The 14,443-nt window shown below is 33.8% G+C and overlaps 2 protein-coding genes across 2 annotated transcripts; one reads left to right on the top strand and one right to left on the bottom strand.

Moving 5' to 3' along the window:
• The first annotated feature begins 187 nt into the window (after nt 1-187).
• LOC145613415 (arginase 1, mitochondrial-like) lies at nt 188-5,152 on the top strand. The gene is made up of 7 exons (XM_081668513.1): nt 188-356; nt 1,559-1,701; nt 1,849-2,008; nt 2,447-2,580; nt 3,075-3,284; nt 3,861-3,971; nt 4,663-5,152. Exons 2-7 carry the CDS (start codon nt 1,561-1,563, stop codon nt 4,921-4,923), a joined length of 1,017 nt encoding a protein of 338 aa, XP_081524639.1. The 5' UTR covers nt 188-356; nt 1,559-1,560; the 3' UTR covers nt 4,924-5,152.
• Nucleotides 5,153-5,457: 305 nt separating this feature from the next.
• Nucleotides 5,458-14,082, bottom strand: LOC145613414 (protein NRT1/ PTR FAMILY 7.2-like). Its single transcript, XM_081668512.1, has 5 exons — nt 13,905-14,082; nt 11,558-11,690; nt 7,851-8,068; nt 6,759-7,321; nt 5,458-6,561 (listed from the first exon to the last, which is right to left on the bottom strand). The coding sequence occupies exons 1-5, from the start codon at nt 13,956-13,958 to the stop codon at nt 5,697-5,699; spliced, it is 1,833 nt and encodes a 610-aa protein (XP_081524638.1). The 5' UTR covers nt 13,959-14,082; the 3' UTR covers nt 5,458-5,696.
• Nucleotides 14,083-14,443: the final 361 nt, after the last annotated feature.

Consider the following 14,443-nt stretch of genomic DNA (forward strand, 5'->3'; position numbering starts at 1 on the left):
AAGGCTAGACTCCTTTTTTTTCCACCGTTGTTCTTGTAAGCTATATGATTATGACGTTATGAGTAATTGAGTATTGAGTACTCACTGTATTCTATTTATAACATGTTTTTTTTCCGTAGTTTTTTTCCTCGCGGCCTAGCCCCTGGGCCCTCGTGTGCACCCAAAAAAAAAAAAAAACGTGGAGTACGAACTACGGATTACAATAGTAACAGAGTTTGATTGGGCAACTCCACCTCTTGTACCTCTGTTGCCATTGCCAACTATTTAAACCATTCCAATCTCTCTCTCCTCCCAAAATTCCTAAGCCTCTTTCTCCTTTTCAGCTACTTCTCTTTCTTCTTCCTCCATTCTATCAGGTACCTTTCTTTTACTTTTTCTCTATCATTTTTCTTCTGATTTTTACTTCTCAAGTTCAATTTCATAAATAGAAAACAAAAATTATTCAATTATAAGTTTCAACTAATTCTTTGTGCTATAAAGTATAATTATGTCTTATTATTCAATTTTGGCGGAAATTTTCATGATTACTTTTCTGGGTATTGGTAGTTTTTGGTGCTGGAACTTTGAATTCAGTCTGATTGAACCCTAGATTTTGAATTTATTTTGTCAATTTGCTTATATTTGAACTGGAATTTATTGCATCAATTCTCTGCCTGATTAATTTTGGATACCTGAATTGTAAGATTACTACGTACAAATTAAGCAATCAATTGCGGCATTCAACATTAATTTATGCATTTTGCATCTCCCAATTAATAATTGTTGGAATTCTTAGAAGTGATCATTGGGCGTGCTGGGCCGAGGTAAAAAATCAGCCCACTTCTCAGGCCAAAATTTATGTACCCAAACTAGTCGGCCCGTGTGTCCTTTTCGGGCTTGCCAAAAAAAATCAACTAAAATTGCATAAAATCGCTTTCCCAAGCACGCCAAAAAATTATAAAAATCGGGCTGGGCCGGGAAAATCTGCCCAAAACCCGTCCATAATCGGGCTCACTTTGATCACCTCTAGGAATTCTGGCCTTCTGTGTCATGTTGAAATGCACTAGAATGCTAGATTATTCAGATAGCAAGGGCGTGATGAGTGAATGGTTCTAGCAAATAAATTCTTCTGTACCTTTTGATTTTTACTGTTAATAAATGTTGAATTGCGGGATCAATCCTCGTTGCCCTTAGGAAAGGGTAGGGGATGCTTAGTTTTGGTCTGGTAATTTTTATTTCAAGGGAAGTGATCTTATATCATGTTTTTGGGTGATAAATAATGGTTTGGAAGCTGTGACTGTTTACTCGAAGTTTTTGATTGATATGTATGGTGGAGATGATAATCTGATAGATCTATTATACATGCAGCCAATGCAGGAAAGGAGTTGATATTTTATAAGCTGCTACTCCGTATAACATTGTGTTTGTTGTGTTGATAATCGAGTTTGAAAATATATATATATATATATATATATATATATATATATATATATATATATATATATATATATATATATATATATACACTTTAATTTTATATGTTTTCTCTCATTTTACACGTGCTGTTTTCCTTCTTCAGTCATGCAGCAGGTTGCAAGGAGGGGGATTCATTTCATGCGGAGACTGCATGGAGCAAATGTTCCTGAAGATATGATCATTCAAGGCCAAAATCGAGTAATAGATGCCTCCCTCACCCTCATTCGTGAGAAGGCGAAGCTCAAGGTAGTTCAGCTATCCACATACAATGATGATTATACTGTCCTTATTTGAGTTTATTCCTCATTGATCTGCCTTGTTATCTACTAGAATGGATGATTAAAACTTGCACTAGTATGTGTGAATTTGTTTCATTTTAATTGTTGTTTCTAGGGTGAGCTTGTACGGGCCTTGGGAGGAGCCAAAGCAACATCTGCACTCCTTGGAGTACCTCTGGGGCATAACTCTTCATTTCTCCAAGGGCCTGCTTTTGCACCCCCACGAATTAGGGAGGCAATGTGGTGTGGAAGCACAAATGCTACAACTGAAGGAGGTAAGTCATCTTTGATTATCCATTGTTGATAAATATCATGTACCCTGTAACTGAAAAGATATGGTAATCTGTAACTTTAACAGAGTCTCTTTGTGAGGACACCTTGTTTTCTCCTTATTGTTCTATATTACCTTTTCTAAGATTTAAGAAATTATATTCTTATAAAATAATTAAAATGAAGAAGCATTCATGGAAACCATTTAACACCTTATGTGTGCAGGATCAAGTAACTGATGATAGCTTTCTGTAATAAGAAGGTTTAATTTCATATGTAATTGGTTTGTTTGATTTCAATTCAACTCACATCTGAAAGTATGTACCATATGTTATGCTATGAGAATTTGGGAACCTGTAGAAGATGTTGATATAGACTTTCTACCTTTCATTTGTTTAACTTATATGCTAATTGTTTGCCTCTAAAACTGTGACATCATGCAGGAAAAGAAATAGATAACCCTCGAGTCCTAACAGATGTAGGCGATCTTCCTGTTCAAGAGATCAGAGATTGTGGAGTGGATGATGATAGACTGATGAACATTATCAGCCAGTCAGTCAAGCTAGTTATGGAAGAAGTAAGTCATCTTTTAAATTCTTCCCAACTTACAAGTAATCTGATGTTTCCTTGAGCTTTGATTTTACATGTAGAAAATCTTTTTCAGCTTTCACTTACAGATATTGCACAAGCATGATCACACCTTGTTTTTTCTTGCATGGGAGATACTGAATTTTTTTTATTACACTAATACTAATATATACATTGTTGTAGAGTCGAGTTTGATCTTATGGCAATTGAACCCACGTTCAAAAAAAAAAAATGCATAAATAAAAAAGGGCAAGGTCTAATCTTCATGGTAGCTCACATGTTCATGTATACATGATGCTCATTCATCCTATCTACAGCTTAATATATCTTCAACCATGATCTTGTTCGACCAGGATTTTACTTAATTTCTATGTCATCACTCATCATATAGCTCTACTCGTTGTATCGTTTATTTCCAGAGGTGAAGATATGACCCTCTTGAATTTATTTGAAATTGTCTTGTTCTGATTATTTTATTGGCAGGAACCTTTGCGTCCGATGGTGTTAGGTGGTGACCATTCAATATCTTACCCAGTTGTAAGAGCTGTGTCTGAAAAGCTTGGAGGACCTATAGATATTCTACATCTAGATGCCCATCCAGATATTTATCATGAATTCGAAGGGAACAAGTATTCTCATGCATCTTCTTTTGCCCGTATAATGGAGGGTGGCTATGCAAGGAGGCTGCTGCAGGTACTTGAGTTAATTTTTGTTTTTCCTTTTCTTTAAATTGTACAATAAAGAGACTCAGCCTGTGCTTGTTAGTGATGTGTTCTGTGATCTTTTATTAGAGCAATTACACTCTCACCTTTGGGCATCCTATAAAAAAAGAAAAAATTATTACCAGATTTGTTTAGTATGTTCATGCTGCAGTCCACCAATTATATAGATGGATACATTATAATATTATATAGACTCCTCGGTTTTTGTAGAAACCACTAAGTAATCAGATTTTGAGCCATTAGTCACTATCTTTGCTACTCCATATTTAGCTACCAGAGGGGTGGTAAAACAGGACTTTGTGTTGAATAATTTCAATAGGTCTGTTAATGAAGACCATTTACATCAGCATTTAACTTGATGTCAGGATTGGCCTGCATTACCTGTATGGACTGGACTGTACCACATTGTCCACATAGTGTCTTTTCTGTTGGGTATATATAATATTCTTCTTAGTATATGATATTAAATGCCAGAAATCAAGAGCTGTTGACTTCCTTTGGCATAGTAATGATCTCTGAAACTATAAGAATGTCATAAATTGTTCAGGTTGGTATAAGATCTATAAATAGCGAAGGTCGGGAGCAAGGAAAGAAATTTGGAGTGGAGCAATATGAAATGCGAACATTTTCACAAGATCGCCATTACTTGGAAAATTTGGTATTTCCTTACCTTTCTCATCTGCTCTGTGAATCTATGTTTGCCAACTTATTATATACTGTTTGTATGTATCAATGTATGTTCATGCACATAAATATACATCATGCTTTTCTATGCAGTTGCTTCACTTGTTTGACATCTAAGTTTCAATCCTATTATCCTTTCCTGGATTTCATTTTGCTTCCTTGATAACACTCTTTCCTGAATTAACAATCTTTGTGCCCAAGAATTCCAACCTTCGTGTTGGTGGGAGTATTAACAACATTGTACATTCTCTAAATGATTTGTGTTCAATTTCTTATTATCACTCCTTTTTAAACAAAGCTTTGGAAATTTTCTTATTGTAGATGACCTGATGTTATCTTATTTGGGTACTCAATTGTCAGTCAATAAATTATCAAAGTCGTTTATTTGCGTTACTTTGATGGCATACTACCTCAGTCCATGAAACCTATAATATGCCTTATGTCCCATAATATCTATAATTTCCAATATTAGCATCTTTCCTCTCTACTTCATCTCTAAAGTTGCCTCCCATGCCTATCCATCTACCTTTTCACTTTCCTAATGTACGTGTAAATTGCCAACATGCAATTTTGGGGCAAAGGATGAAGTATGGAGTGAATTTGTTTTACTTCATCAAGATATTCAAGCGTTTTTGTGACTTTTTTCTCCTTTTGCATTGACTCAGAAACTGGGTGAGGGAGTTAAGGGTGTCTATGTGTCAATCGATGTGGACTGTCTTGACCCGGCATTTGCACCTGGTGTGTCTCACTTCGAACCCGGAGGTCTGTCTTTTCGTGACGTTCTCAATATTCTGCATAATCTTCAAGGTGATATCGTGGCTGCAGACGTGGTTGAATTTAATCCTCAGAGGGACACTGTTGATGGTATGACAGCAATGGTTGCTGCCAAGTTGGTGAGAGAACTATCAGCAATAATGTCAAAGTAATAGTCAACATCAATCATTCATACAATAAACTAGACCAGTACAGTTCTGTTACACAACAGATGAATTGGTTTATAGTGTTAAATATCAATGTAGTATTGTTGTTGTCAAATTGTTGCTATCTTCCAGAAATTGGTTGAGATTGAAAGCATGATTTCCATAAATCTAAATAAATTCATGCTTAGCTTTTGATTTTGTGAAAAAAGGTTCATAGCTAATTAGCTATCTTCAATCTTTTGCTCATTGTCGTGATTACAAAGTAAACAAAGTCTCGTAGCAGCTATTGCTTAGGTGTAATTCCTCTGCAAAAGACTGCATTCAGGTTCTCTACAGAGCATAGTACAGAGTAACTCATAAGAGTGTTAAGACAATTCGATTTCTCTGTAATTGAACTAGTACGGAGCAAGAAAAATTTAGGGTCTGACGAAAACTGTTTAGGTGCAATTGTAGAGGCTTATAATAGCCTCATTGCGAAGGTAGTATAAATTCACAAATGTAGTTCAATGACATTCCTTGAAAATTTTACAGTTAGATGCTAGCTATTGTTCAAGTCAAATGTGGCGTGGTCGCCTAATCTCAAGTTTGTTACAATGGGAAAGATCAAGAGTTCGAAAAAAAACTTGTGTATAATGCTACTCTCAAGAATTTCATCACTTGAACTATTTCTGCAATCAAGCTCAATGGTTTAACACACCATCTATTTGAAGTTTCCTGTGAAGTATACATGTAATGCTAGAACAAACGATCTTAGCTTACAACTCTTTCCACTTTTCACCTTACGGTACAATGGTTTCCATTTCTTTACCACCTTCTCGCTTCTCTAAGGAGATACACTTGTACCTTCTTGCACAGAATACATAGAACCCTAGATTTACTGCAGTTAAAGCAGCTGAGAGGAAGAAGAACCTGTCTAAGTGCCCGTCATTCAAGTTGGGAGGCACCCAACCTGGCTTTCCATTCCTCGTGGTAATACGCATTACAACAGACAACATCAAGCTGCATAAGTAGCTTCCCATCGCTGAAGAAGACATTGATAATCCTAGCCCAATACTCTTTATACCATCGGGTGTTTGCGAGGAGAAAAACTCCCATTGAGCCACATAGACAAAGGCCTCAGCAATTCCTACTAGAACATACTGTGGAGTTTGCCAAAAGATACTCAAAGGACTTATATCCTCCCCACTCAAAATAGCGTATTTCCTCCTTTGCTGTTCTAATAACCCTGCTACTATTATTGCAACAACTGCAATTGATAGTCCAACACCGATCCTTTGTAGCTCGCTAGGGGGCTTTGGCTTCCTCTTTGTGAGCTTAACATAAAGAGGGACTATGAGTTTGTCATAAAAGATGATGAAGGTCGATGTACTGATTATGTCAAAAGCAGTCATACTTGCTGGGGGGAAGTGGAAGGCTCCTATCGCGGTGTTCATGGTAGCTCCTTGCTCTATGAAGAGAGACAGCATTTGGATGAAAACAACTGAAGATAGTATGGTACATAGCCATATAGGTAGTAATCTTAAGATGCATTTCACTTCCTCGACTTGAGTGACTGTGCATAGCCGCCAAGGGTTCGTAGGGGATGTCTTCTCTGTTATAAAGGACGTATCTACCGGTGTGATGATTGCTGCTCTGTCGAGAAACCTGCAAGGAAAGAAATTACAGTGAATAAGGAACAGAGGAAGCAAAGTTTCACTTATGTTAGGGGTAGTATCGGAAACATATTTATTAAATTTAGAAAGTGACTTATTATTATTATTTTAGGACAATTCAAGTTACAGCGTGAATTGTTACTTACAAACAGAAAGAGTAGATGATTCTGAAGCGAGATGATTACTTACTTGAACCCATTCGAGTGGAGTAATTTTCGAGCTCCAATCATCTCACTATCCTTTCCTCGAATCTCATAAAGCCCTTCACCATGTTGAGGAACCTCAAGGCTCATTTTCCTAAAGGATGCCACAATCACTTGAACAAACCTAGAGATTGGGTTACCACTAGGCTTAAAATGCCTATATCTCATAGTTCCACTAAACAGCAAAATCAAAGCAGCAATTCCACAACAAGTAGATATCCAAAATCCAAGCACCCAATCTCCCATTGTCTCAATGTATACCAAAATTGTCTCTCCTATTAAGGAACCCATGTTTAAGGCAACGTAGAAGTAGCTGAAGAACGAGGTCTTTGCTCGGCTTTCTTCAGGATCTTCCTCATCAAATTGATCAGCCCCGAATGTAGCTAGTGCAGGTTCAGCTGCCCCGTTACCTAAGGCAACTAAGTAGATTGATATGAAGAATATTGCTGTCTCGAATTTTGAGTGAGGATCACATTGTTGCTCTAGTGTTCCACAACCACTAGGTTTTAGTAGGAGATGTTGGGTTGTCAAGGAGCTTGCAATTAACCCCTGCACAGATTAAGAAGCACTTGTTTAACTTCATTTGTTCATAATAATAACAGCTACTTAGTCACAAGACTAACTCGATCTAATTACAGTGTGATTTGAGCTTATTTGAATGCTGGTAATCAAATAAGAAGTAATTAGTTATTGGCAAGATTGTTCCTTTTTTTTCTTTTTGATAATAGGAAACACAAAACCTGATGATTGAATCAACTCTCTAGGAGTTGCCCTTTAATTTAATATGAACATGTAATAAAAATGGCATAGAAATAACGTGTTAAAATCTTCTATTCCACTTTTTGTGTATCACAATGTGTGCCACTCATTTAAATTGGTTCATGTATGTTCGCTTTATGAGTCTATGATTCACAACTTTCTAATTAACTTTAAATAAGATAACGATCACTTAAAACAGAACACGCATAAAAAAAAACAGTTGAGATTATATATACAACGCTATTATGATTTATGATCATGCAACGGTGAGAAAGGCTAAAAGATTAAGATCAAGAGTGGGTGAGGACAGCATACTCACAATGGTAAGAACAGCTTGGAAGATTAAGCAAGTGAAATATCTTCCCAAATATGAATCACTGAGAAAAGCCCCTATCAATGAGAAGAGATACACCGCACCCATCCACATACTGAAGGTGTTTGCTGCCTCAGCGTTTGTCTGTCTCAACACCGATTTTGAGAACAACACCAAGTTCACTTCCACACCCACAAATGCTAGTGTTGCTAATACTTCATTACCTATTTTTCAAAACATCATAAACTTACATATCTTTAGAGCAAAAACGGAAAAAGAAAGACAATATAATAACGTTAACATCATATTCAAGATAATTGTATGTCGTTTTAATAGCCCGGTCGCTTGTTTCTGCCCCCGCTCCTTTCCCGAACTCCAAAAAGGTAGGGAAAGCGAGCAAGGGGCAGCCTTATTGCAGTTCCTCCCCCCCCCAAGGGGGGCTGGGGGGTAATGGTATCTCCATCTCAAAATAATGTCATCTGATCTTTAATTTTCATGGTCATATATGTTGATTTAACGGTTGAGAAGTTATAATTTACACATATCAATATATATTAATTTAATTTAAGGTCATATTTTTACTCTAAACGTGTGAAGATAAAGGATACATTTTCTATATATAAATGGGAGCGTTAAAGGACAATATATATACGGCGCCTTTTTGGTACAGCAGGCCACACCGTGTGGCCTGCTTCCAAGTCAGCAAAATAACGGAGAACGACGCGCGTATAACGGGATTAGGAAACAAGCGCTGAACAAAATGGCTCAACAAAACACGCGCAAATTTCTAAACCTTAAAACCCATAACAACTCATTTACGAGGAACGAATGCGAAAATTGAGCGAAACCTCACACAATTTTTCTTCCAGAAATTCAAGAATAACAATGGCAGAAGAATTCGAAAAATTACCTGATTCACAAGAATCATTAAAGATCGAACAAATTGAAGATTCTTTGATGAATCTCGAAATCCAAACCAATAATCAGGTATTGGATCTGGAAGATGAAAATAGATACAATGAAATTGAAGAAATTAACAAGTAACCCCTGTAAAATTAACATGTAACCCCTGTAAAACTAATAATTAACCCCTGTAAAATTAACAAGTAACCCCTGTTAAACTAACAAGTAACCCCTAAAATAAACAAGTAACCCTAACAAAAATTAACAAATAACTCCTATAAAATTAACAAGTAACCCCCAAAGTAAACAAGTAACCCTAACAAAAATTAACAAGTAACCCCTGTTAAACTAACAAGTAACCCCTAAAATAAACAAGTAACCTTAACAAAAATTAACAAGTAACCCCTAAAATAAACAAGTAACCCTAACAATAGTTAACAAGTAACCCTAACAAAAATTAACAAGTAAGCCTTGTTAAACTAACAAGTAACCCCTAAAAATAAACAAATAACCCTAACAATAATAAACAAGTAACCCTAACAAAAATTAACAAGTAACCCATGTATAATTAACAAGTAACCCCTAAAATAAACAAGTAACCCTAACAAAAAATTAACAAGTAACCCCGAAAATAAACAAGTAATCCTAACAAAAATTAACAAGTAACCCCTGTTAAACTAACAAGTAACCACTAAAATAAACAAGTAACCCTAACAAAAATTAACAAGTAACCCCTAAAAATAACAAGTAACCCCTATAAAACTAACAAGTAACTAACACCTGAAACTTAACAAAAATTAACAAGTAACCCCTCTAACTTAACAACAAATTCTGTAAAATTAAACTAACAAGTACCTCCTAATAAACTATGAGTAACAAGTAACCCCCTAAAACTTTACAAACAACCCTTGTAAAATCAACAAGTAACCCCTCCCTATAAAACCAACGAGTAACCCCTAAAATAAGTACACTGTAATTTTAAAAAGTAATCCCTACATGATGAAAAAAGTAACTATTGTTCGTTGTATCTTCTACATTAGCAAGCTCCTCCAGCATCTTCTTAGCAGCCTCCATTTCATCTGCCTTTTTTTTTTCTTTTCATTCTCTAGAAATTCTTCATAAATTGCTTGATTTCTACTCACGAATTCTTTCACACCACCAAAAACAATCTCTCGATGCTTGTTCAAATTGCAGAGCATAGATGACAGGAAAATCGAAAAATTACTAAAATTAGGGTTTGATTTATATTAGAAGTAGGAGAGTTCAGCGTATATGTCGATCCTTTCTTTCCCTTAGGGAAGATTATCTTGATTTTAGTCATTATCAATGAAAAGAACAATTTAGAGGAGAAAGAATTTGAGGAGAGAGAAAATGGAAGAAGAACAGTTTGAGGAGAGAGAAAATGGAACAGAGAAAATGAGAAAACTTTGGGAAAGAAGAACCTTTTGATGTAATAAAATGAAGAAAAAAAAAAGACACGTTTTTTTTTTTAATTTAAAATAACGGACCCGTTTGGTATAACGGAGTCCGTTATATGAAACGGACTGGCCACACCATGTGGCCAGCCACATATAAAAATTAGTGATATTTGAAAGGATTTTGTCTTATTTACAAATTGAGATTGTCTTTTCAAATACAGCTTGAGATCTTAGTGATCATAATGTCTTAAGATTTCAATACAAAAGTTATTTCATAGCCAATCTTATACATTCATGAATGTGTATAAAGTAAACTCCTATTTTAAAAGTCCCAAAATAACTTTTTAATTATCTTCTTGACTTACTTTTATTGCTCAATCTCAACTTCTATCTTTACTCGTGACAAAAGGTAGAATCTCGCATGATTATTTGATATTACAAAAGTACTAAATTTAGCCATCAACAAGGAAGAGTCCATCAACTCCAATAATGATTTAATTGAATTCAAAGTGATAATTGTCCCCATGCCACTAAACAGCATAATAATAAATTTTTGGAAAAAAAATAAATATTTTTTCTTTATTATACAACATTATACAATATGTAAACTTCATATTTTAGCGCATGTTGAACTTATGATGATTTATTGACAACAAAATAAGGTACATAGGGTCCATGAGACCAACCAAAAGGTGTCACATAATTATAAGTTTTGGGATTCATAAAATTTAGATCATTATCTAATCTCTATTAATTCCTTAAATAATTTGGTGTCCACCTTAAATATCTAATAACATGCCATTACTTTTTTCCGTATGTACCGATAAATTTTGTAGTTTTAAAATTTAAAACACATATCGCATGCATATAGATCTAATATAATAAAAGTTGAAGATGTACAAAGACGGGGGGATTAGCATAGTAGATTTATAGTAATATTTTTTTTTTTTTGGTGGACCTAATTAGTCATAATCTCTTGTACTTATTATATCATGGATTGAAATTTCCTTTCGGTGACATGCCAAGTTCACAAGATTCATGATTTTGTATGCGAATGCCAATAAGTTAGTTAACTAGGAATTGGCACCATCATTTGAGAGGATAAAGTTTTTCCCTATTCTTTGACTAGAACTAGGTAAAATTCTCAATTCTTTTTCATCAAAGATTGAAATCATAGTTATTTATATTTTCACTTGACCACAAATTTAGTTGTTACGTTATTACTATATCTGTTTTTATAAATAACGGTTGTTCTAACTTTTTGAGGTCAAATTTTGTGTCTCCCCAAGTTATAATAGACCATATAAATTTTGATGGCGGGAAAAGTGTTCTATAAAGTATTAATTGTAACAATTTGACTTCTAACCATTATCATAATTAAGAAGTTATTACCTAAGAGTAACATCCCGAATCTCCACCCACCAGTTCTTCCTTTGGCTGCAGGCCTTCCATGTCGATCTAGTGATCCATCTTTCGTGTAGGAAATCCATGTTTCCGTGCTACTACTGCTGCTGCTATTACCGCCCTGTGATCAATCAAATGTTCTTAATGAAATTAAACTTTTTATTACACTCAAAATAAATTGGAAGGTAACAAAAGAAATTCATATGATAACGTAATTAACATTCGTTAATGCTAGCAAATTATGATCATTAAGAAATGTTTGTACTGCTATATGTGCTCCATTTTTTTTTCCACTAATGATAGAGTAACACGATGTGTATTACAAGCTAATTAAGCTCATAGTAGTCAATAAACAAATTATTAACTCAACGTGGTTGGTTAACTCAAATTCATTATAATTTTGACTCAAACAAAAACAATGAAGAATTATATATATTCGTACTATCTTGGGTTATAAATGAAGTGAGTGACATCGACTATTACCTCACTCATGATTAAACTCATTCAATTGCTAAGTGGAGTCAAATTGTAAAATAAACTAATTGCTCATAAACATGCACAAAATTTGTTAGACTTTGTTCAAACTAATTATCTCATTTATAACATGAGTGTTAGACTTTGTTCAAATTCGGTTCATTTATTAATTAAATTTTAAACACCAAAGCCAAGTTTGTGCTCGAGTTTTCGAGCAAGATAGTTGGATAGATAATACTCTTCAATTTTTACTACAAGACATCCTAAAGCAGACATTATAATGAGTGAAATGCATCATCAAAGGACATATCAAATATATAAGCCTTTTTCAATACACTTTATTGGAAAATTAATTAAAGTGGTAGGTAAATTTGAAAATGAAAGTTTGTTATAATTGAGTAGTACAATATATTTCCTCAATCTTTTTATTAATTGATGATCAAGCTTCACTCCTTGCGGCTTCTATCACACTTTTCCAAGACCAAATCATACTCAATATCAAATCCTCCCACACTAAGAAAATAAAAATCATAATTCAAAAAGCCTTTTGAAGTCCTAATAGTTTGACTTTGAAGTACTCTAAAATTTGCAAAAATATGTGAAAATCTGTAATATAAAGACTTAGCGTTCATGTTGGTACCATCAGAATCTTATGCATTACTAATTGCACATACTCGTTGTATTGGTTGAGGGTTGAGGGTTCAATTCTCACTATGGGCCTATGGGGTAAAGATCTTTTACCCTCAAACCCCAACTGGATTGGCCCGACTATGTAGTTATTTCAAGATCGAGTTTTTCTTTGTAGTTGTAATTAGCTAGAGAACAACTTTACTTGTCTCGTAAATTTGTTATGACATTAACACTTGGTAATATTGAGTGACTTTTCCCACAAGTAAATAATTTACGAGGAAGTCCAAGCCAATAATTACTATAGTAATGACAATAACAAACGTCCGCTAATATATTTAGGCCTCATGTTGGTATAAATATTTATCAGAAAGTAAAAATAGTCTTGTTGGTATTGTATATAGACCTTATGATTGTACGCAATATGAGGTATAAATGTACTAATAAGATTCATTTGTTATTGTCACTAAGAACGAAAGTAATTATTGACGACTAAGACACTAAAGACAGTTTAGTGAGTATGTACTGTATGTAGGCACCAAATTTTAGGAAAAATGCCCGGTCAACAATTTTCACTCCATATTGGTTCCACTAGATTATAGGAAAATTATTATTTTAAAGCAAAAGATTATCAATAAGCAATTCATGAGAGAAAAAAAAAAACAAAAATTGGTTGATCTCACAATAATTGGCAATAATAAGATAGGTTTTCCCATCTAAGCATTAGACAAGCAATAATAATTATCACTTACAACTGCATATAAACATTTAATGTTTTCTAAATTATTGCTACTTTTAATAATTAAAAAAAATTAAATCAAAAGACGATTGATGAAATTAATGTTTTACTCTTTGTATACAATCCTACGAAATTTTTTTATACACTTGGATGTATATACAAAAATATTTAAAATCTTTTGAATGTAAACATTTTTTTTTTTAACAATATCTATATAAAAAAAAAAAAAAAAAGGAAACAAAAATCATGTATTTTAATTGATATATTTCCTAAAATGTGGAGAGTAACACCAATGTGACGTATAGGGAGCATTAAAAACTTACAACTAAGAAGAAAAAATAGAAAAAGGTTTTACAAAATTAACAAAATTATACAGAACTTCAGAATATAATTTGTATATGTAAAGGAAAAAAAAAAAAAGAGATACTATTAAATAAAATAAGAGGAAAAAAAAAAAAAGAGAGACTGTTTTAAATTTTAAGGAAAAAAAAATACCTGGGATCCATTACAAACTAAAGAAGATTCACTGGAATGCAATTTTGTCTCCATCTTTCAAATTCTCTGTTTTTTGTTTTTTGTTTTTGTTTTTGCTCTTCTAATTTGATTTTATAATTCTGGGATTTAATTTGTGAAATGAAGGATAAATAAAAACGGTGTAAAATAATAAAAGGAAGAAAATGGTGAAGAGGTCGAGTGAAACAGATGGCAGTGAAGAAGAACTGGATTGCTGCTGCATGCCAAAATGAGAATGAGCAAGTGATTTGTTGGCCCATGCAGAGGAACTCTTGTTTTTATAACCAGCCTCTGACATTTTTGTATAAGGGTAATTTAGTCATTTCATATGGAGTTTGATTAAAAAGTAGATAAATATTTAAATGAATAGTTTGTAAAAAAAAATAACTTGTATGTTTATAATGATGCATGCATGTTAAATGATGTTATAACAAATTAAATAGTGTAACAGTTTTTTTTCATTAATTATTGTTGATATTATTTACGAGTAATATCAAAGAAAATCTGATCTGATTCGTATT

Source organism: Chenopodium album, chromosome 25 (genome assembly GCF_948465745.1).
Source record: "Chenopodium album chromosome 25, dcCheAlbu1.1, whole genome shotgun sequence".
Lineage (NCBI taxonomy): Eukaryota > Viridiplantae > Streptophyta > Magnoliopsida > Caryophyllales > Amaranthaceae > Chenopodium > Chenopodium album.